At 41.9% G+C, this 24096-nt stretch overlaps 2 protein-coding genes across 5 annotated transcripts; one reads left to right on the forward strand and one right to left on the reverse strand.

The window, feature by feature from the left end:
* Positions 1-192: 192 nt before the first annotated feature.
* TBL2 (transducin beta like 2) lies at positions 193-5805 on the reverse strand. 3 transcript variants are annotated; one of them, XM_081321415.1, is made up of 7 exons: positions 5610-5805; positions 4083-4210; positions 2986-3170; positions 2298-2449; positions 2015-2141; positions 1716-1868; positions 193-739 (listed from the first exon to the last, which is right to left on the reverse strand). In XM_081321415.1, the coding sequence occupies exons 1-7, from the start codon at positions 5758-5760 to the stop codon at positions 283-285; spliced, it is 1353 nt and encodes a 450-aa protein (XP_081177541.1). In that variant the 5' UTR covers positions 5761-5805; the 3' UTR covers positions 193-282. The 3 variants fall into 3 exon arrangements, with proteins under 3 accessions (XP_081177541.1, XP_081177542.1, XP_081177543.1); XM_081321416.1 differs by lacking the exon at positions 5610-5805 and adding an exon at positions 5326-5533; XM_081321417.1 differs by lacking the exon at positions 5610-5805 and adding an exon at positions 5326-5533 and having other exon boundaries at positions 4073-4210.
* A 581-nt stretch (positions 5806-6386) lies between these two features.
* BUD23 (BUD23 rRNA methyltransferase and ribosome maturation factor) lies at positions 6387-19247 on the forward strand. 2 transcript variants are annotated; one of them, XM_081337401.1, is made up of 12 exons: positions 6387-6560; positions 8513-8550; positions 9915-10010; positions 10915-10997; positions 11084-11180; positions 11270-11366; positions 11970-12020; positions 13436-13521; positions 14133-14178; positions 15192-15250; positions 16949-17038; positions 18881-19247. In XM_081337401.1, the coding sequence occupies exons 1-12, from the start codon at positions 6513-6515 to the stop codon at positions 18933-18935; spliced, it is 846 nt and encodes a 281-aa protein (XP_081193527.1). In that variant the 5' UTR covers positions 6387-6512; the 3' UTR covers positions 18936-19247. The 2 variants fall into 2 exon arrangements, with proteins under 2 accessions (XP_081193527.1, XP_081193528.1); XM_081337402.1 differs by lacking the exon at positions 6387-6560 and adding an exon at positions 6706-6762.
* The last annotated feature ends 4849 nt before the right edge of the window (positions 19248-24096 follow it).

Raw genomic sequence — 24096 nt, forward strand, 5'->3', positions numbered from 1 at the left:
TTTGAAACAATAACACTAAGAATTCTCAGAATGTCCAAGATGCATGGGTGATGAAAGCCACTTCAGTGTGACTCTGCCCTAGGCACCAATTGACAATTACGGTAGAACAACAGGACATCTCTTGAATTTCCCAAGACAAAAACTGTCTTTCTTGTTCTAAATAGTTTTCAGGAAATCCCAGGAAGCAACAGCTGTGCAAAAATTGTTTTATTAGTTCTCATTCTGCATATTTAAAAAAACTAACCCCCAAGCTTGCACAGAAAACATGCTCTTTGGAGCAATTCATTTCTTCTTGCCATAGATACTATCCAGCGCACTCTGGGCATCTGTTATTTGTTGCTGCAGTCTCTGCTTAGTAGACTCATTAGAAGCCTTTTTCAGCAGTGTCTTCATTTCCTCCATCACAGCCCGATACCCAGTTGTGTTGTGGAAGACACGGATGGCTCGGTCCCCACAGGAAACCAAGAAGCGACTGTTCACATCAAAGACTAAGTCTGTTATGTGCTCTCGATGAACACCTTCGAAGTACTCTTCCTCCTCTCCTCGCTGGGTATTATAAACAAAGATGCTGGTGCTGCTGGAAATGGCCACTGCCCGTGCATCAGGAGCCAGAGCAATACGGCAGGGTTCTGTTACCTTGCAACTGCCTGTCAGCAACAGGTAAGGATCCTGTTGTTTCTTGTATTCAACATCTGTATCCCAGAACTTCCAAGTGCCATCCTTTGAAACTGTTGCCATCCTATTAGGGTGAGAGAATGGCATCATTTAGCAATCATTTAGCAGTTTCAAGTTAATAGATGAATGTATTGGCTTGGCTCCGGTAGGGTCTATCAGCTTCTTGTAACTTATCCTTCTTTTTTTCAGTTCCAATGTTCAGGAGCTAACCATAGGCCTCCCCATGATTACCTAATTCACATCATAAATTTGGGAAATGGTTATGCATATAGACATACTCTGTATGTATGATACAGATGCCTTCAACAGATCTGATAAAACTCAAATATCCTTCAGGAAAGTTTTAAGACTTTTTAAGTTTTAAGGCTTGTTGGTGCCAGAGTGTATCTATTTTTAGTTTCCTGAGGATTGATTTATTTGACTTATATAGCTGCCAATCCCATATATGTGACTCTGAGTCATTCCCAAGGTAAAAACATAAAATATAACAAAATAACTCTAAACTTATAATGAACTCAACAAAATTTAAAACTATAAAAAAACCTGCAGGAGAACAAACTCAATTGCCATAGCAATATAGCCATTTAGGAAACCCTGGGCTATAAATCCTATTAAATTAACCAACTGAGAACCTATTAACAAGGGACACTGATGAACAATGGGTCACTTATTAATTGCATGTACTTAACACAATTCATAATTTAATATATTTTCTGAATCCACAAAATACATAAAATTGTGAATCAAATGGCTTGGGTTGAAACAACATAACCCTAACCTCAAATTAATCAAACTTAGCAAGTTGTCTGAATCCATTTGTTCTGATTTGAGCTGGCTAAATATATTGTGGGAACATAGCCACTTAATCTTCAAAGGAGATTCCTCCACTAGTTTATAAAGAAGAAGAAAGCAACTCCAAAGGGCCTTCTCCCTCACACCAAGGGCATCTGGAAAACTAGACAAAGGCCCCAAAGGTAAGATGTGAACAAGTTCTTATAAAAAATGTTATTAGTCCATAAATATGAGAGATAGCTTCTCACCGCCGAGAGTCATTGGAAAAAGCAAAGGAATACACGCCAGCCTTATGCCCCTTCAGCTCAAAGGCTCTGGTCACTTCCCGGAAATCTCCACTCTTGCTGAAACATACTTCCCACACCTTTACATCAGGAGTGAATCCACATGAACCAACAAACCTATAGGAAAGGAAATGCCAAAATAAATTGAACCATTTTGTGAGCTGCCGCTTCTGTTCTTCAGTATTATTTAGAGCACAAAGAACACACTTCTATTCTTCTGACATAATAGAAGGAAATGTAAACAAGTGACTGCCCTTCCTTACCTCCCACATGGTGACACAGTTGCAAAGGTGTTGTTCATCTGGTTGGTGTTGATGCTAGCCAGAATTTCCCCCTTCATGTCCCAGATTAGGATGGTGGTGTCACTGGAGGCACTCATGATATATTTCCCTGGGAATAAAGGGCAAAGGTAAGGGTACAATTGTGACAGGCTGATGCAGCTATATTTATTCAAGAAAGCAAGCAAATTAATTTGCTTTTAAGGAAATAAAGCTGAACCGTTCTCTATAGTTGTAAGCTAGGCTGTTCAAAAGACAGCTTTCATACCTGTATCAGCAACACCAATATTGATGATAGGAGCCTTGTGCTGCTTCGGAAATTCTTCTGGGATTGCGATGTATGTAAAAGTGCCATCCTCTTTCTTTGTCATTTTAAAAACACTGAGAGTGTCTCCATTTGCCAACCAAACAATGAAAGCTCTGAGTGAATGAAAGAAAGGCATATAAGCAACACACGAACATAAGGAAGAAGCTGCTCTGCTTGGCAGTCGTATAACATCTGCCCATCATGGTTTGTGAAACGTGAAAATGCTTCCATGTTTGCAACTTCAGACTAGCTTCATTTCTTACTGCTTCTCTGGCTGCTTTTCTGCCAAAAGGAATCCCAGTAAGACAAAAATCTGCAGACTTTTTAAAAAATCTTTGTCATTTTTTTTACTATGAGCACACTGACCCACAATAAAAATGAAATGCTGTTGCCTGTTCTCAAGTGTGTGTGTGTATGTACACACACTCATCCATACACATACACATACACATACATTATATGACTGAAACAACTCAAGTCAGCCTGGCCTTTTTGCAATGCTGTTCCTACAAAGTTTCCTAAACCCCTTTTTCAGTTTAGTTTTTATTATATCTTCCTTGTTATGATTGTACACACTGCCCATTTTCCTTTAGGATTAATGTAGGTTACAGGTAAGCAAGTAATGCAAAGGATATTATCCCCATCCTACCTGGAGTCCGGGAAGAAGCGGACCAGAGTAGCATGGTCCAGTTCCACATTAACCCGCATGCAGCGATGCTCCCTCTCCAAAATGTCTTTGGTACTCCAGATACGCACTGTACGGTCATCAGAACATGATGCCAAATATTTCCCATTACTGCTGAAATCCAGGCAGGTGACATTTCCACTGTGGCCCTGCAGAATACAAAGAAAATTAGCTTTTAGCCTCTGAATAAATCCAGGTGTCTTTTATACTGGAGATCTGTTATCTAAGAAGCAAAAAAGCAGTTTAGAATTCTAAAAAAATGATTTATTTGAAAACTGTGGATATAAGAAAGAAGAATATAAATATCCAGTCAAGGAAGCAGAAACCTCATGACCTTTAAACATCTTTTCCAATTTTATCAAACTTTCCAACCTCAGAATAGGCTAATTCAACTGTGAAATAGTGATCAAGGTAAATTGTTTTGGAGTCAAGATATACTTAGTGAAATTGGAAAAGAAAATGTAGACTGTTTTAATTTCAAAACTCTTTGCTTTCTTCTGTGAACTATCTTTTAACAAAACCAGGAGAATTGCTATGGATCATCCAGTATACAGTTGGATTCCCACTTATCTCCTTGGACAAGTAGATATAGTCAACTAAAGTAAAATGCTTGTAAGATTCAATGGTAAAGCTGTGGGCAGGATGGACTCTGCTTTTTCATATCATGAAACTGTTTATTTCTGCACAGTAGCTCAAAATTTCAAAACACACCCCCTGGTGTGGGGTGTAGGAGGCAGGTTCTAGAAAATGGAAGCTATATAATGTGAATCCAATCCTTTTTGAGAGCAACCTGGTCAATTTTTCCAGAAATATTCACTGTTACTACTGAATAGTAGAGTTACAATTTTGATTTCACAAGATTTTGAAAAACAAATAAGAGATGACAGAAGTGTTCAGTTATTTTTCTAACTTCACCTTTAAACTTCCAGTTATTACTGCAATTTTAGTCATCTCTATTACAGCAGAGAATAAAAGGCCAGGTGGCAGACATATGTATAATTAGCTCAAGAAAAAAAGGCGAAATAACAGTATGTAAGAATATGTTACCCACCAGAGCTCACCTTGAGGGCGGAAGCCAGAAGTGGGTGTGTGAAAGTATGCTGCTGGGGCTTCTCTTTTCGAATTCGCTGTTGTTTCAGCTTTTTCAGGCCTGCTGCTTTGCTAGCTGCATCACCATTCACATTTTGATCTGAGGAATACATTTGAAGAAAAATTTAAATCAAGAACCAATTGGTTTTAAGTGTTGTTTGAATCACTAATAGCATTTTTTTTCAATTACCAGCTTAGCACAACAAAAAATAAGTTTCCTGCAGCATCCATATTTTGATCATGTGACCATAGGGATGCTGCAACGGTCGTATGAAAAACACAAGTCACTTTTTTCAGTGCCGTTGTAACTCTGAATGATCACTAAATTAACTTTTGTAAGTAATCTGTACTCTGTGAACTTCTGGGAAGGAGCCATCTTCTTGCCTACCAAACGTTCCAAGCTCCCCTGCCTCTTTACCTTCTGGGAGGCAGCCCCCCCTCCCTTATGTGACTCCTGACTACATTCCACCACAGCAGTGCATGTAAGAATAAATCGTGTTTTGGTCATTTAAGATTTTTTTCTAGCTATCTTTCAATGAGCTCAAAATGGCACAGACCTTTCATTCTTCTCCCATTTTGTTATCAGAACTCAATGGCTGGATTCCCATTATATCATAATCTGGTGACTAAATTACCCACCAATTTGCACAATACACTGACTGAACCATAAATCAACCAAACAAGCTGGATTTGCACCACATATTAAGCCACCCCAAAAAGGAAAAAAAACATGTTTATTGCTAGCTTAGCACACTGGGAAAAGCAACTGCAAGATCTCCCTACCTACCGTAGTTAAGTACTTATTATGAAGGCCACTGAGACTAGAATTCCACTCAACTCAAAGTTGACTAGGTTGAAAAACACTTTTTGCTGAACACGAGTTTTCTATTAACGACATTCCAGATTTAAGACATTCCAGATTTAAATCCCACCGTACAAGCCTAGAAAAGACCTCTGCTTGGAAGTCCAAAAAGCTCACACCAGTGTGATGAAGCTTCCTTTTCCAAGACCTAAGCAAGCTGGAATTTCCTCAATGTGATGGTGCAGGCACAGCAACATGAAGCCAGCTGCACCCTTATACATTCCAATCCTGACATCCGAGGCAACACTTCAGATGTGTTTTTAATATTACTTGCCCCCTTCGCTTTTCTGCTGAGTCCAATTCCTGCATTCCTTCCAGTGGAAATGACAGGTCCAATCTACCCCTGAATGTACCTCTGATTTAGGATTTGCAACCAAGTTTCCTCCTAGTCACAGACGAATTCTTCCAAGTAGCTATTAGATCGGCTCAACGCCCTGCTAGTCAGACATGCTTCTGTAGTCTAGTTCTAAGGCCCTGCTGACAATGAGAACGAAAAGAATAACGCGCAGCACCTTAGAAGGCAATTGTTAAATCGGAGCTGCCACGGCTCGTTTCTTGCGCAAGATGGAAACGTGGCCGCAATCCCCGCCCAGCAGAAAGCTGGCGGCGCGGCTTCCGAGCTTCGACCCTCGCTTACCGTCCTGCGTCCCGCTCAGTTTCGCCACCTCCACCTTGCTCGGCGCAGCCTTCGCCCGCCGCGTGAGAAAGAGCAGCAACCCCCACAAAACTACGGCCCCGAGGACCAGCGAGAGGCCCACCAGCGCCGCAGACCCAACCGCCTCCCCCATCCTCCAGCAGCGGCGACAGCCTCCTCCCGCTCCCCTCGGCCACCTCAGCGGAGGCGGGGCCGGGCTCGAGCGGAGCGCGCACGCTGCAAGCAGCGGCAAGCATTGGTGTCTCTTCCGTTGCGTGCGCGCCCCCGTCTGAGCTTGGCCCTCCCTCCGCCGGTCACTGACGACGCATGCGCGTCGCCTCGGCAGGTAGATCTATTCAGGGGGTCTTCAAACTCGGCTCTTTTTATGACTTATGGACTTCACCTTCCAGAATTCCTCAGCCAGCGTGCCTGGCTGAGGAATTCTGGGAGTTGAAGTCCACGAGTCGTAAAAGAGCCGAGTTTGAAGACCGCTGATCTATATTAAGGAAGGCACTACGAATAGTGAAGTTAATCGTGAGCTTACAACTGCCTGTTTTATTTGTTAGCTTTGGACCGGTTCCACCTGACTGTGAGAAGTCGTCCAGCAGTAATTGTGTCCTGAGGACTGGAGATGTTGCTAGTCATTCGTGCCAAATTAGAACTCGGCTGTTTCTAACCAGGGTGTGGTGATTAATTTTCCTAGCTCTGTCATTCTAACATAGTCTATGTCAGGGGTAGGCAACCTCGGCTCTTTTATGACTCATGGACCTCAACTCCCAGAATTCCTGAGCCAGCCTAGGCTGGCTCAGGAATTCTGGGAGTTGAAGTCCATGAGTCATAAAAGTGCCGAGGTTGCCTCCCCCTGATCTATGTCATGTAAGGGTGTGACGTACGAAGGTAGGCAGCATGGCAGCCTGCGGAAAGAGGCCTGAGCACCGCGGCCCCGCTGAGCTGGTGAGAAAAGAAATAAGCCTTGTAGCAGCAAAGGTGGGGGGGGGGGAAACGCGCTGTTTCATAGGGAAAGGATGGGAACCCTCGTGTTCGCCTGTCTTCAGAGCTAACCCATGGAACCTCAATGCTACATTTCCCGTTCTCTTTAGAACCCTGCTGATTTGCTCACTGCATGCTCCCTGGGGTCTTTGGCAAAGAAAATAACGTGGTTATTGATGCATAAAAATTGAAATACGACTTGATGCCAGAACAAGTGTAAGAAACGGAAGGTCTGACTATTAGGAATGGTGATTCTTTCCAAGTTATACTCTGGAAGGGATTGGAATAGCCCACTCCTAATCCAGAAGCTCCATTTCTGAATGAGATTCCCCAGTTATACAGCTTTGGAAAGTAATGTAATCAGACATGTTACATTGTTTGTGCTGCTCTCATTTCAATTAGTAGAAGCAGTTTGGAATGGTACTTTCTTAGTCCGCCAAACAAGTAAATCTAATGCATAAAATCCCTGAACACTGAATTGGATTATTTCATTGTCTCCCAGTGTTTGAATTCTGACATTCAGTGTGATTCTGTAGGATGGTTCTTATGATTGATTATGTAGTAATGTAGAATGGAGTCTGTATTCAGTCTACTTCATAGTGCCAGCTTGATGGACAACGAGGGGAACTCTTTGTTTAAAGACCCTATGGTATTGTTTCTTGGGCTTCTGGTTGGTCACCATGGAAAGGAGGAGGATAAAATAAAATCAATCCAGTCAAGTTCTTAATACTGTTATTCCTTATTTCCATCTTGCTTTGACTTGGGTTACAGGTGTAACCTTTCATCTAAACTCTGAAATATGCTGCCTTTTCTGGGGGCCAAAACATATGTTGAAGGAGTCACTTATCTAAAACAGTTGAATAGATTTTCCATTTTTGCAAGCACAATGTTTTTCCAGTTTCTGCTTCTAGGAGCAAATAGGACTGTTGGTGTTCTGTTGTTATGAGGCTCAAGGAAGCAGCTAGCTGGCAACTGTAATGTACTAGGACAGGGGTCCCCAACTCCTGGGTGGTGGACCAGTACCGGGTTGCGGCATGCCAGCAACCGGGCCGCACAAACAAGCAAAGCCCCTCTATGAGATGCAAGCCCCATCTACGAGATGCAGGCTGCACACAAAACCACGTACCCTCTGGTCCGCAGAAAAACCTCTCCCCACCAAACAGTCCTTGGTGCCCCAAAGGTTGGGGACCTCTGTACTAGGAAGTCACTAGGTGGAGGAAAATAGCACAGGGTCTGTTTATGATCTGTTGGTAATTTAAAGTGAAATCCCAGCTCTATAGGAGCAGTAAAAAATAACTTGTCCATGTCAAATTGTATTATTGGCAGGAAAAAAATTAAGATGGAATAATCAGGAGTGAAAAGAAAACCTGTTATATGCAAGACATAATCTAACAGATGAATTGTTTAATCTCTCTTTAATGACCTTTCCGCAGGAAGGATGATAGCTTTTGAATTAATCTAGCACCGTGGTGGCAAACCTATGGCATGCGTGCCACAGGTGACATGAAGAGTCCTCTCTGTGGGCATGGGCACCGTCGCCCCAGTCCTAGGCCTTCAGCTGGGTTTTATAAAACCTTTTCGCTTTAGGCCTCCTCCACCCTGTGCAAAAAAAAGAGTTCAATCAACTTAAACTTCTCGCGAAAAAGATCTCGCAAACTTGGAATTGATTGATTGAATTTTTTAGTCCCACCCAGTCTGCCATTACCACCGCAGCTATGCCCACCCAATGGGCTATGCCCACCCAATTGGCCACAACCACCCAGTGGGCCATGTCCACCTGGCACCTGACGATACATAAGTGGGTTTTAGGTTGCAGTTTGGGCACTCAGTCTCTAAAAGGTTTGCCATCACTGATCTAGCAACACCTTTTTTGTGATTTCTCTTTACTCATTTCTCATTTCTCTTTTTCTCCCTAGTTCTATGATGAAGCTGAAGCTCGAAAATACACACACAAGTAAGGCAATCTTAGGCTGTGAGAAGAAGCTTATTTATAGAATTTATATATTTTAAAACTCAAATCAACCATAGCATTTGCATAGCACATAGCCTATCAGTTAAAATTTCCAAATAGCTAATTTAAAATAAAATCCATTGGGCTTTTACAGTACATCATATTTAATGTATATAATGTATAAGCAACACTATATATTAAGCAATGTTAATATAGTTTTATTTTATTTAAGCCCATTAGGACCCAGATTGTTGGGGGCAATAAGCTGACTTTGTAAAAATGCCGCTTGGGGGCCCCCGAAAGCCCTAATAAGCAGGTATATACATAGAATGAAGGCTATTGCTAAGCACATTGTGCTTTAGATTGTAAGCCGCCCTGAGTCTTCGGAGAAGGGCGGGATATAAATAGGATTAAAATTAAATTAAATTAAATTAAATTATTAGTTTAATACATTTAGAGTTTTTGAAATATTTTTGAAAGGTTTCTCTGAGATCTGTGTCTCCTCAGATTTAGTCATATTGTACTTGAAACAGAGTACTCTTGAATTTTTTTTTACTGAAATATAGATCAAAATAGATTAAAACTATCAGAATATTACAAAGAAGGTAGTCAGATAGAGCTTCCCGTATCACAGTTAACTTGCAGTTACAGGGTTTGGTGTGAATGTGTCAAGGGAAATAAGGCCCTTTTGCAGAGTGGAAATATAAGTGCCATCGTGAAAGGTTCTTGAGTGTGTTGCTGTAAAGGGAAGGATTCCCTAAAAGGAATTATGCTAAGTATATTGTGAGTGTTGGAAAAACATTTGTCCATCTGGCACATTCATTGGAAGTTATATGGAGAAAAATGTATGTAGCCTCATATGGTTGTTAGCAGCCTCTGTTTGTCCCTATTCTGTATGGGGGGGGGGGAAACTGAAAGGGAAGAGAATTGAAACCACCTTAAAGTATCATTATAGTGGATTGGCCACCTTGTATTTCTTAATGTAGCAATAGCAATAACCCCTATATACAACTACATAGTGCTTTACAGTGCTCTCTTAAGTGGTTTACACTACAGAGTCAGCATATTCCCCCCAACAATTTGGGTCTTCGGAAGGATGGAAGGCTGAGTCAACCTTGAGCCGGTTGAGAATCGAACTGCTGGCAGTGGACAGAGTTAGCCTGCAATACTGCATTCCAGCCACTGTGTCACCATGTACCATTTCTTCTCCTGAGTACTTGGAATAGATTGTTTGTGCATAAGCATCTTCATGCAATTTCAAGAATGAGTTAAAACGAAGCTTATATTTTCCTGTAAGCATTCAAGAGGAAAGCTGTGCTGTATATTTGTTTATTGAGGCACTCATGTATTCACTTTCCATCTTCCAGCTCTCGAATGATTGAGATTCAGTCTCAGATGTCTGAACGGGCAGTGGAATTGCTGGGTCTCCCAGACGATCGTCCATGTTTTTTGCTGGATGTTGGGTAAATTTGCTGCATTATTTTTAAGGGATTAATCTACCAGAATAGGAATGGGTTTATTTTTAAAGTTTATTTCCTAGGAAGTGATACCATGTTTGCATAGCCTGCCCACCCAATCAATATAAGCTCTAAACTTCTTTTAGTATCTAAATTTTCAAAGTCACCTTGAAGCATGACTGGCTATGTATCAAAAACCCTTCTTTAGGAGAGCAGCAATTAACTTTAAATGCTCAGTGTTGAATCAGGGCCCATTAAGTCCATTGTTACATTCCACTGAAAGCAACTCTGTGAGGTTGAAGGTAGAATGATGGCTTCCCTGTGACCACCAATCTGAGATTTTCTCCATATTTAAAAGTAGAAACATAGAACGTTGGGTTGCCTCCCTCCCAAGCAAACTGTGCTGTACCATTTAGCTGCAGTTCATCATCCAATAAATGCTGTCTGATGTCCCTCCTGATGGAAACAAGTATGCAGATTGAGTATTAGAATATCACTGTGGTATAAACAGCCAAATCAAAGTTTCTGCCTTGCCTATACTGACATATTATGTCCTGAAATTGGCAATTTTGGGGACAAGGAATCAGTGAAATAGTTTATTACCCTGATTCAACAGTGTGATCAGTAGAATTATAAAGAGCGGGGAGAGCGTTTGTAAATTTAAGTCACCTTTCAAACAGTTGTAAATTTTCTAAGTAAAGCAGTTCTTTCCCTTTCCAGATCATTTTAAAATCAGTGTGTTCTGCATTTAGGGGTAGCTGCTTTGATCCAAAAAACTTAGCAGATGTTTTTGAGTAGCACAGTATATCTTCATGCTTCATGTGGTTTAACATTTCTTCATTCTTCACCCTGTCTTGTTTAGCGAAAAAGAGCTGGTGTTTATTCATCCTAACTCTGCTTTTTCTATCAGTTGTGGCTCTGGCTTAAGTGGTGATTATATCTCTGAGGAAGGCCACTGTTGGGTTGGCATGGACATCAGTCCAGCAATGCTTGGTGAGTAGATCTCTTTTTTGCCCTCTCCTTAGCTAAACTTTCATGCCTGGGAAATGGCAGCGACCTGCTTTCTTTATTCTAAATAGATGTAGCCATGGAAAGAGAAGTGGAGGGAGATCTTATGCTAGCAGATATGGGCCAGGGAATTCCATTCCGACCTGGAACATTTGATGGCTGTATCAGGTAAGAATTTGTAACAAGCAATACCAATGTCCAGTGACTACAAGATAGGGAAAATATCATATTCACTGCCCTGAATTATTTTCTTGCAGTATTTCTGCAGTTCAGTGGCTCTGTAACGCCGATAAGAAAACTCACAGCCCTCCAAAGCGACTGTATCGATTCTTCTCAACTCTATATACTGCTCTGGTAAACTTTAGTTTTTCTGTTGTTTAATTCCCCCAAACCCCCCACCCCACCCCCAAAGTTTATGATTAAGGAAGGTAAGAAATCCTATCTGTGTATTTTACAGCTTGGCAACTAGCTTGTATATAAAGTATGAGTAAAGTCTGAGGGGAGGAAAGTAAGCGAAGGAGAGGTGGAGCAATATAATTCCAGGAGCATTTGCAATGACTTGCAAAATGATGAAGCCGACCGGTGCTGTTTACTCCCTGTCACTTGCTATTCTGAGAAAACTTGGGAAAGAGTTCAGTCTTCGTTCTGTGTTCAGATCAGTAAGAAGACTGATCTTGAACTCAAGTGGGAACTGCAGCTGTGCCTAGCAAAGAAGGTTCGGAGGCAAGAGCAGTGTTTCCCAACTTCAGCCACTTTTGAGATGTGTGGACTCCCAACTCAGAAAATGCCTCAGCAAGCCATGTTAGCTGGGGAAAACTGGGAGTTGAAGTCCACTTATATTAAAGTTTCCGAGGTTGAGAAGTATTAGGAATGAGGTCGCTTCAATATTTATTTCTCATAAGTAATATCATGGCCAGATTGCAAGATCTCATATACAACTGACATTTTGTTTTCTAGGCCCGAGGAGCCCGCGCTGTTCTACAGTTATACCCAGAAAACTCTCAGCAGGTTTGTGCCTTGGGCCGGGGAAGGGGGGGAACCTATTGAGTAGGAATGTAGAGGAAGGTATCTTTATGTAGGAAGTTGTGTATGTATGTGTGTGTGTATTTGTGTTGGGTAGATGAGCAAGAGCTGATCTTGGTTGCTTGATCAAATCAAATAACTCAGTGTTTTTCATACCATTGCAGCAATAATTTAGGTGAATTCACATGGTTTCAATATTGTTCACACCTTTTAATGTATATCCTGCATCTAACCTGCAAATATCAGCTTCTGTCTTGTAAGAGCCTTGGTAAGAGCCTTGGTGGAGCAGTGGGCTAATGCCTCCTTAAGTAACACCAGCTGCCTGCAATTAGTGCAGGTTCGCATCCCACCAGGCTCAAGGTTGACTCAGCCTTCCATCCTTCCGAGGTAGGTCAAATGAGGACCCAGATTGTTGGGGGCAATTAAGCTGACTTTGTAATAATGCCGCTTGGGGTGTGTGTGAAAGCCCTAATAAGCAGGCATATACGTAGAATGAAGGCTACTGCTAAGCACATTGATTTGTGCTTTAAATTGTAAGCCGCCCTGAGTCTTCGGAGAAGGGCGGGATATAAATGGGATTAAAAAAGAAAAAAGAGGCAGAAGTCATTTGGAGTGACATGAGGAAGCCATGCCCCAGGTGTTTTTATCTTTTTTTTTTGCTTCTTTGGTTTTAAAGGGCAGGGAATCTAAAGTTCTCTGGGGGGGGGGGAAAGGAAACTGAGTCCTATTCTGGCAATACTTGTAAATGGTACAGGAAATTCGGGGAAGGAGAGGAAAAGAGGAAGGAAAAGATGTTCCTATTGTCTTTAGCTTTAAAATGACTTGCATTTAGTTATTAAAGTGGGCATTTCTTCATATGGACTCAATGTAGTTCTAACTGAGCTTGTGATCCCCTAATCTAGAGGCTGGCCAACTGCAATCTGTTACGTTCTTTTATGCAGCTTGCAAAGTGAGCAGGTGCGTGGCTGGGCGGGCAGAAAGCAGATTGCCAAGTCTGAGCCAGTGAGTTCCCAGAGCAAGATGCAGGGCTAGGAGTCGGGTGTCTTGAGCAGCAGCATCCATTAGCAGCCTCCTTGCTGGCAAGCTGGTGCCTTTCAATGGCTGCCACACTTCTTGGCTTGCAGATCTGCCAGCCATAACCAGTGTTAGGGGGAGGAGGGGGAGGATCTGACCTTTTACAGAAAAGTTTGCCAACCCCTGCCCTAATGCCCAGTAGAAGTGCAGAAGCAAACCCACCCCCCACCCCCACCAAGGCAAATTCCTTATAAGAATAGAGGAGGATATGGGATGTATGGAATTTTCTATTGGAAGGAGGAGCCTGGCCATTCCCATCCTCAAGGCAGGTCTGTATTGCTAGGAAGAGAACATCTCAGATTCAGTGAGGTTCTTTCTCTTGGCAGCTGGAACTCATCACCTCCCAAGCCATGAAGGCGGGTTTCACAGGTGGCATGGTAGTAGACTACCCCAATAGTACCAAAGCCAAAAAGTAAGTCTTTTGCTATCTGGGGGAGGATGGGTACTTCAGGTTCTGGGGAGATGTAGTTGCTCCCCAATGCACACTGCGTGACGTTTTTGGATCAAGAGTGATATGAATCTCTGCAATCAGCTCAGTGCACGCGTAGCTTCAAGTTTTTGGATAATTGACTACTTCATGTGAAAATTAAATGGTTTAATATGTTGTGTATAGTTAGGTAAGGACTCCTCTTGAGATGCTTTTCATGAGAAAACCTTCATCTAACATGGCAGGCATGTTCAAATCTTCTCAGCTCTTGTGCAAAATTTAAGGACATAGAACATTCCAAGACATTTCATGCAGTTCTCCAGGGCTGCTCAGTTCATTGAAATAAGTCCATGTTTCTCTTGACACTTCATTTAGAAAATAAATTGATGAGGAGGGACCACTATTCAGTACTGGGTCCTTTTCAGGTCATTGAAAAGATCTTCTCTTCTGGAGATCTTTGTTTCTAAGAGTCAGTGCTAGAGTAGATGGCACCATCTTTTAGTAGGGTAGCTCGTTTGACCTTTGAGAAGTTATTTAAAACGTTCCCTTCTTTCCATGTGTTGTTTGATATGCTGCTTATCTCTTTCTTTTCACAGATTCTTTCTCTGTCTCTTTGCTGGCATAACTGATGTATTACCAAAGGTAATAAAATTGATGGGAAAATTGAACTGCTTTAATCTAGAACACTTCTTTTCCACAATGAAGGACAAAGAAATAGTGTTGATAAATGGGATGGCCTTTAATTCTTCTGGCACCTCTCTCATTTCTAAATTCTTGTCTTTTGAAAGGCATGTTTTCAGTTCTTGCCAAATTAAAGAGTGTTTTGTTTACTAAAAGATAAGGTTTTTTGCTGGAGAATGACAGGTCCATGTAAGCCAGTATCTGATCTCTGCTAAGCATGGTTACTGAGCCTCCAGTTAAGATGGTCTGTGGCTTTTAAGTTCACTGCCTGGATCCCTTAAGTGTACTTCCCTGAAAGGGTATGTAAGAATGAACTTGGGACTAGACAACCATCAGACAAGGGGCAGCTGAGTCCTCAGAAAGAATGTGGGCATGTCAAATGCCTCAGAAGGAACCCTCTTTAGTTTCTTAGATGCTAAAGATGAGGTGGGAGAGAAATACTTTCAGACTTGCAAGATTCTGTTAATGTAACTTTTCAGGTAAAGTTAGAGCAGACATGTCAAACACAAGGCCCGGGGGCCGGATCTGACCCGCGAAGTGGTTTCATGTGGCCTGCGAAGCCATCCTGGAAACAGTGAGGGAACGGCCCCCACTGCCTTGGCCCTGGCCCAGAGACCCTCCTCCTGCCAGAGACCCTCAGATCTGTCCCACTCCTGCCCGGGCCCCCATAGGCACCCTTGATGCAAACGATGTAGAGCTGGCCACGCCCACCCAGTAGGCCATACGCACTCTAGCCACGCCCACCCAGTAGGCCACGCCCACCCTGGCCATACCCACCCGGCCCCCTGAGGGCAACCGCAATGCTGATGCGGCCCTCCATGAAATTGAGTTTGACACCCCTGAGTTAGAGCTAGTATTTGGGGGGGTGCTTGTCTGGACTACATTGTAAGGCTGATGATTGCATTTTTTGTGGTTGGTGTTTCTCTTTCAATTAAATTCATATGGATTGTTTTATTTTTTTGTGGTTTTGGCAGGGTCTTGGTACAGAGTGCAGTGAAGAAGAGACCACAGAGGCCAAGTTCACCAATGAAAGGTACCAAGACCAGAACTGGAAGCAGGAGGACCTTTGGGTTTAGGGTGGTTCAGACTGAATTATATTGCTCTTGACCCCAGACCCCAAACTACAAAATAAGAACAAGAGTGGTTTGCCTTTTAGGATACGGGGAGAAGCGAGAGCCTATAAGCAAGTTGTCTAAAGCAGGGCTTTTCAACCTTTTCACCCATTGTACCACTTTTAGGATATGGCAACATCCAAGTACCAGCAGTCACCTAGCAAGGGGTCAAAAACTTGATAACCCAAAAAAGGGGGAAAAAGTGATGAAGTATAGGTAGTCCTCAACTTACAACGGTTTGCTTAGTGACTGTTCAAAGTTACAGTGGCACTGAAAAAAGTGCCCCCCCCAAGCCACAGCCAAGCAAGACACCTGCCTGCCTGCCCGGCGGCACTCTTCCTCCTGTCCAAGGTTTTCATTGTTGCGAGCATTTCTATTAAGGATTGGCAGCGGGGATGGGGTGGGGTGGTGGTGTTTGTTTTTTATTCCCCCCCCCCCCGTCTGCTGGGTGGTTGCAGCAGGTTTTGGTCACTTCACATGACCCTGGGACACTGTGACCGTCATAAATATGAATCAGTTGCCAAGCACCAGAATGTAAATCACAAGACCCTGGAGATGCTGCAACATTCCAGCTGATCAGCGCTTCTGAGCTCAGCAGAAGCGCCAGGATCAGTGCTGAGCTCCAGCTGGAGACTGGTGCTGATCCTGGTGCTTCCACTGAGCCCTGACAGCCCTGCAGCTCCAGCCATCTCTCGCTCAGGCTTGTGTGGTGCTGCCACAGGTTCAGCTCATTCCCCTCCCCCACTACCACTTTTCTAGGATGCTCGCATACCACCTGCCAGGTGCCAATGTACCACAGGTGGTACCCGTACCACTGGTTGAAAAGCGCTGGTCTAAAGCAAGTGTTGCTTGCAGTGGAATATCTTCTGTGGCATGTGGGCTTGTTGGGCAAATCAGCAATGTCTTCTCCTCCCTAAAGCTGTGTAAAGCTACACTCACTCTCTTCATGGCTTGGGGGAGAGACAAACAGCAATAGCCAGAGGATCATTGTCGTGGTAATCAGTAGCCTAATTGCCATGTTTTCCTGCCTCTGACATGCTGGTAATGGAAATGCTCTGATTTGGTCAATAATGTCAATTAGTGGATGTGTAGCCCAATCTTACCTAATCTAGTTTTCTCCAAATACTGGCTGGGACTTAGAAAAATGAAATCCAACATCCTTCCTGAATAAGGCTGGAATAGTTTCTGTCATTTGTTGTACTGGTTTTTTAAACTATGGTAATATACTGTACAATAGGTCCATGTGCTGTTATTTCATTTCCATCAAGTTTTTTTTAAATTCTAGTCATTTCAGCAAAGTCACATCTTCCCATATGGACTACCCTGAGGCTTTATTCTGATTTTCATCGTTGGAGGCAAGATGAGCCTCCTTTAAAAGTGGGACCGTCTCAGTTACTGCCCCAATTGACAATTGACAAAGACTTTCAGTAATTTGTACAGTTTTCTACCTGTCGGTAGACCTTTTCAAGGACCTTTTAAAGTCCATTGAAGTACCTTTGAAAAAGTGGTAATTTTTGTGTTGCTTGTTTGCTCTATTCTGTGTTTTGTTTTGCCGTTTTCTGAGGCCACTTGGCACTGAACTAAAGTAAACAATTGATAATATTTTTGTTTTTCTCAAGGATCCGGTTTAGAAATGCCAAAGGGAAGTCAGTGAAGAAAAGTAGGGACTGGGTGTTGGAGAAGAAAGAACGGCGGCGACGACAGGGCAAGTAAGTCTGAACTCTACAAGTTTCTTTCTGTCCCATAGCCTAGGGCAGGGGTGGACAACCTTGGCTCTTTTATGACTCGTGGACTTCAACTCCCAGAATTCCTGAGCCAACCATGCTGGCTTAGGAATTCTGGGAGTTGAAGTCCACGAGTCATAAAAGAGCCAAGGTTGCCTACCCCTGCCCTAGGGCCTTGTTGCCTCAGAGCAAAATATGGCCTCCCTTTTTGGGAACTTTGACAGATCCCTCTAGCTAAAATTGCTGAGAATTGTTGGTGTAGTTTCCTATCATTTTTAGGCAGGAAACAGATATGAAAGCTGTGTTTGCGTGACATGGCTGACCTTGCAATCTCTTTTGCAGCCAAATGTGCTGGCAACATCTAATAGCAGATGGCTTAGTCAGACTTTCTGTGGCTATTTTTCCCAGTTTGCTGGGGAAAGCAGCTGCTACTGCAAAGGTTAGCATATCCCTTTCCTCTCCCAGGTATCATTTTTGCCACAATAAACACAATTTATACTCGATACTGTGCTTAATTTTCAAGTGCAGTATTGTATTGTTTCTTTTCCTTTGTTGATCATTATTTTAAATGAATGAATGAATGAATGAATAAGAAAGAAAGAGAAAGAAAGGAAAGAAAGAAAGAAAAAGAAAGGAAGGAAAGAAAGAGAAAGAAGGAAGAAAGAAAGAGAAAGAAAGAAAGAAAAAGAAAGAAAGAAAGAAAGAAAGAAAGAAAGAAAGAAAGAAAGAAAGAAAGAAAGAAAGAAAGAAAGAACTTGATCTTTGCCAAAAGGCTGAGAATCTATTGGCGCATGATCGGGATCAAAGCCAGGATTGGTGACTGTCTCCGCTACCCTCATGAAAATCAGACTGGACATAGAGACAAAATGCCAGAGGTCTTGTTTTTACAACACTTCTCTATGGCATTGTCTTGATCATGGGACAGAAGAGACAATTAAATCCCCAGTAAGTCATTCATATGGTGCACCAACCCACTCCACGAACATGGTCTCTTCATACATTATCTTTAGCGTTTGCATTTCTTGCATCAGATGAGGAGAGCACATCTTTCTCCTGTCCTGGCCACTTTTTACAGAGGCATGATTGAGAGAGTTTTAACAAACTGCATCACTGTTTGGTTTGTGGTAGCAGCGCCTCAGATAGAAGGTTCATACAGAGAGTGGTAAGGACAGCTGAGATTATAGGAAGCCCACTTCCCGTTATTCAGGATACTTCTTATAAGCGCTATGTGCTTAGAGCTTGAAGCATTGTTAGAGACCCTACACACCCACTTCATGGTCTGTTTCTGTTGCTCCCCTCGGGGAGGAGGTTTCAAAGTATTCATAGCAGAACTACTAGATTCTGCAACAGCTTTGTTCCTTATGCCATCCGTCTTCGCCATGTTTATGTATACGTTCAAACTAGGCTGTGATGTTTTTCTGTGTCGTATATGTCTATGTGGATAATTGTATTTTTTTGAGAGCTTAATGCAACACAATTTCATTTTAACGTATGCTGATTAGTGTACAAAGTCTTTATTTTATTCTGTTCTGTTCTATTCCTATTACACCAAGCCAAAAGGATTGAGCATACTATTCTACTAAGTTAGATTTAAGCTACTTAAAAGAAAATCTCCAAAAAAACAACAACCTGGCTTCCACCTATGAGTGACCATAACCCCAACCACTTTCCATGCCCATTTGTGCCTCTTGCCTTTCCAAAAAACATAGATAATTGTCAGTTAAAAAATTTGTCAAAGTGATTTCCCAGCCACCACCACCTTCTCTTATGTCTGCTTCCTGCATTTTGCCCACTCTTACTTTGTTTTCTTTTATGGTTCATCTGCAGGAGCGTGAGAGCAGACACAAAATACACTGGTCGAAAGCGGAAACCTCACTTCTGACTTCCTGCTAATTGGACTGAAGTAGTTCTTCGGAGTTTTTTTGGAGCTGGGCTGTTTTGTTGTCAGGTGGAAAAAGAGGAAGCGGATTGATAATCTGAACAGAAGCTGCTGAAGACTCCCAGGCTGGCCACAGTCCCTTCTGTGCTCCAGCCCCTTTAAGAAAAAAAAAAACCTCTCTCAAGAATATGGGACCCAAACAATTCACTGTTTCTTTGCTGCCTGATTCTCAGAACCTCCTTTGGTTTTTGATGGTTTCAGATTGTGTCGGTTTTACTATTACAACTCTCAATTAAATGAAGTCTGGGAAACGGATTCTGCATCATTACTAGTTGGTTTAAGCTGCTGCAAGGGGGACTCCCAATAGCCCCCAATGTATTTTGGAATTTCCATGCCTGGCTTTTAAAGCTGGAGGAATGATAAAATTGATTTGTGCCCTAAAGCTATTCTGGACCACAACCACACACGCAAAAATCTGGGAATAATAATAATAATAATAATAATAATAAGAATAAGAATAAGAATAATAATAATAATAATAATAATAAGAAGAAGAAGAAGAAGAAGAAGTTGGAAGTGACCTTGGAGGTCATCTAGTCCAACCCCGTGCTCAGGCAGGAAACCCTATACCATTTCAGGCAAATGGCTGTCCAGTCTCTTCTTAAAAACTTCCAGTGTTGGAGCATTCACCACTTCTGGAGGCAGGTTGTTCTACTGGTTAATTGTTCTAACTGTCAGGAAGTTTCTCCTTAGTTCCAGGTTGCTTCTCTCCTTGACTAGTTTCCATCTGTTGCTTCTTGTCCTGCTTTCAGGTGCTTTGGAGAATAGCTTGACTCCCTCTTCTTTGTGGCAGCCCCTGAGATATTGGAACACTGCTATCATGTCACCCCTCACCCTTCTCTTTGTTAAACTACACATACCCAATTCCAGCAACCGTTCTCTATATGTTTTAGCCTCCAGTCCCCCAATCATCTTTGTTGCTCTTCTCTGTACCCTTTCTAAAGTCTCAACATCTTTTTTACATTGTGGTGACCAAAACTGGATGTAGTATTCCAAGTGTGGCCTTACTAAGGCATTGTAAAGTGGTATGAACACTTCATGTGATCTTGATTCTATCCCTCTGTTAATGCAGCCTAGCACTGTGTTGGCTTTTTTGGCAGCTGCAGCACATTGCTGGCTCATACTGAAGTGATTGTCCACTAGGACTCCGAGATCCCTCTCACAGTTACTACTATTGAGCAAGGTACCGCCTATACTATACCTGTGCATTTGATTTTTCCTGCCTAAATGTAGAACCTTACTTTTTTCACCATTGAATTTCATTTTGTTAGATAGCGCCCAGTGTTCGAGTCTGTCCAGATCCTCCTGTATCTTAAGCCTGTCTTCTGGAGTGTTGGCTATTCCTGCCAGCTTGGTGTCGTCTGCAAATTTGATGAGTTCCCCATCTATCCCCTCATCCAAATTGTTAATGAAAATGTTGAAGAGCACTGGGCCCAGAACAGAGCCCTGGGGCACCCCACTACACACTTCCTTCCATGTAGATGCAGTTCCATTGAGGACCACATGCTGAGTACGGCCTGTCAGCCAGCTATGAATCCATCTGGTGGTGATGCTATCTAACCCACATTTTTCTATCTTATCAAGTAGTAGGTTGTGATCTACTTTATCAAATGCCTTACTAAAGTCCAAGTAAATTATATCTACAGCATTCCTCTAGTCCACTAATTTTGTCACTTGGTCAAAGAATGCAGTAAGATTTGTCTGGCATGATCTGTTTTTGACAAACCCATGTTGACTTTTAGTGATGACTTTGTTTGCATCAAGGTGTTCGCTGATTTGTTGTTTGATTATCTTTTCCAGAATCTTCCCAGGTATTGAGGTCAGGCTGATAGGTCTGTAGTTTCCTGGATCTATTTTTTCCCCTTTTTTGAAGATGGGAACTACATCAGCTCTCTTCCAGTCCTCTGGTAGTTCCCCAGTGCTCTAGGATCTTTGAAAAATATAGGTCAGTGGTTCTGAGATCACGTCTGCCAGTTCCTTGAGAACTTTGGGGTGTAATCCATCTGGTCCTGGTGATTTGAACTCGTCTAAGCTGGACAGGTGTTCACTTACCATTTTCTTGCCTATCTTAACTTGCGTTTCTATTCTGTTTTTTATGGCACTGGTTTTGGTAGGTTGGACTGTTTTTTCCCTTTGTGTAAAGACAGATGCAAAAAACGAGTTAAATAGTTCTGCTTTCTCCCTGTTGCTTGTCACCTTCTTGCCACTTTCCCCCACTAATGGACCAATCATTTTCTTAACTTTTTTCTTGTTTTTTATATGTTGAAAGAAGTTTTTTTTGTTATTTTTGACTTTGGTCGCAAGCCTTAGTTCATTTTGAGCCTTAGCTTTCCTCACTTCATCTTTGCAGGCACGGGCTATTTACTGATATTCTGACTTAGTTATGTGCCCCTCTTTCCAATTCTTATACTTGTCCTTTTTATCTTTCAATTTATCAGAGAGTTCTTTATGCAGCCATGCTGGTTTCTTTTGAGAGCTGTTATTTTTCTTCTTTGTTGGTATTGTACTAGACTGGGCCTTTATTAACTCACTTTTCAAAATTTCCCAAGCTTCTTGAGTTGTTTTCCCATTTAGGATTCTCATCCATGGAATTCTTCCCAAGGTCTAAGTTTATTGAAATTAGCTCTTTTAAAGTCCAAGACTCTAGTTTGGCTGTGTTCTATTGCTTGTGCTTCCAGAATGTTGAATTCCAATATTGCATGATCACTTCCCCCCAAGGTTCCTGTGGCTTTGACATTTTCTATCATTTCATTTCTGTGAGAATTAAATCCAATATGGCTAGTCCCCTAGTTCCCTTCTCTACTTTTTGGGAGAGAAAGTTGTCTGCTAGGTTTGTCAGGAATCTGTTTGATCTTCCACTTGGTGCAGTTTGTCTCCCAGTTGATATCAGGGTAAAGTCCCCCATTACTATTGTGATGTGCTTCTTACATACCTTAGTTAGTTGACTAGCAAAAAGTTCATCTATTACCTCTGCTTGGTTGGGCGGCCTATAGTATACACCTATGGCAATGTCATTTTTCCCCCTTTTATATTGACCCAAATGCTTTCAGGTTTACAGTTTTCATCATTGTTGTGCTCTATTTCTGTAAAGTTATTTCTTATATAGAGAGCAACTCCACCTCCTCTTTTGTTTAGTCTGTTTCTTTTAAATAGTTTTAATCCCTCTAGCTGTGTGTTCCATTTGTGGGTTTCGTCCCACCATGTTTCCGTAATGGCAACAATATCCCCCTCATTTACCTGAATTTCTAGTTCACCCTGCTTACTGTTCATACTCTGTGCATTGGTGTATAGACATTTGAGTCCTTTATGACTGACCCTGTGTTTACTTGCTACATAACTTGTGTGGTGCCTGACTTCCCCTATTTTTTTAGATTGCCGGGGACAGTGATGTTCTGTATCAATTAACTCACTGTCCCCATTGTTTAGTTTACATGTTCCTCCAGAAAAGCTGTGAATTTATTGCCAAGTAACTCAGTCCCTTTCTTGGATGGATGCAGACCATCTCTTTTATACATTTTTTCATTGGACCAGCTATAGACATTGTGACTAATGTAACCAAAGCCTTCTTCTCTACACCACTCCTTTAGCCACATATTAAATTCTCCTATATTTATTTATTTATTATTTATTAATGGGATTTATATCCCGCCCTATCTCCCGAAGGACTCAGGGCGGCTAACAACAAAACATATAATAAGTACAGAGATTAAGATAAAAATAAAATTAAAATCATCTGTGCAATAAATTAAAATTAAAAACTAAAAATAAATTAAAAATTGTAAATATAATTAATTAAAATGCCTGTCAGTCCAGGTCAGCCTGGTGGAATAGGAGTGTTTTGAGGCCGCAGCCTTTTCCATTTTGCTCCTTATACACTGGTAAAACCTCTGAAAAAGTAAGCCTACAGCCTATTCTGCTAAGTTCCTGCCCCAAGCTCTGGAAATCATTCTGTACAGAGAGTACATCTTTTTGGACAGATCGTTAGTGCCAAAATGTACAATAGCCTCCACATCACAGTCCTTGCTGGCATTCTTGATTATTTTAGAAATACGCTTCTTGTCCCTACTGGCAGTAGCACCTGGAAGACACCTGACCTCTTTTGAAACCTCTGTGTCCTTTCCTAAATTTACATCCCTTATAATTGAATCACCAACCAGAAGGTGGCTTCTCTTTTTGGATGCCTTTCTGTTCTTGCATGACTGGTGTGTAATACCAGATTCACACTTCTCCCTGTTGAAAACAAGTTTTTCATCTTGGACCACGATCCCCTGCTTATTTGAGTTATTATCACAGATACCTTTACCTGTCTCCTTAATGTCCCTATTAAGGTCAGAAAGGGCACTGTATCTGTTGTGCAGGGACACAGCGAAAGCTTTGTTTATGGTTCACAGATCTCACCCTGCCAGATCCCACAGTTGTCCACACTGCCCTTCTCCATCAAGCATTTTCCCTTCTGTATCTTAAAAAGGTGCTGGTGGACACCATCTTATTCTGAGCGCTATGCTGAGCAGAAGCAAATCAGTTAGGAAACACAGCACTATTTAAGATTTTCTAGCTGCTGACATTTAAAAAAGGTATGTGTCATATCCGAAACTAGAAAATATCTTGGTAAGTTAGTTACTTGCTATGGGGTTCTGCTTTCATCTCATTTCCAAGAGTAGGAAAACCTGAATCCCTATGTGCTGTAATAAATGATTCAAAAGGCGTACACCTTTAAAATTAAATTCTGTATAACCAGCTCAGAAGTCACATAAGTACAGCTTATCTCCCTCTTATGTTCCGGTTCACAGAAGACTCAAAAGGATGAAATATTTGATATAAATATTCTTTATTCTACATAAAAGTTCATTCATAAAAGAAAGCTGTTTGCCCCCTGAAGTTTGGAGGTGGTGAGGAAAAAACGTTTGAGGACAAATTAAACAAAAAAAAAGAGAGAGAGAGAGAGAGAGACTGGAATGTAGAAAGGAGGCAATAGAGGATTAGTTCCAGATTCCCCAAGTGGAAAATGAGACTTGAGGGCCACAAGAGACGAGCACTTAATTCACATTGTACAGCAACATTACAACTCCTGGGGAGGCCTATATGACATCAAAGGTGAAATGTC

Source organism: Vipera berus, assembly GCF_964194415.1.
Source record: "Vipera berus genome assembly, chromosome: 1".
Classification (NCBI taxonomy): Eukaryota; Metazoa; Chordata; class Lepidosauria; order Squamata; family Viperidae; genus Vipera; species Vipera berus.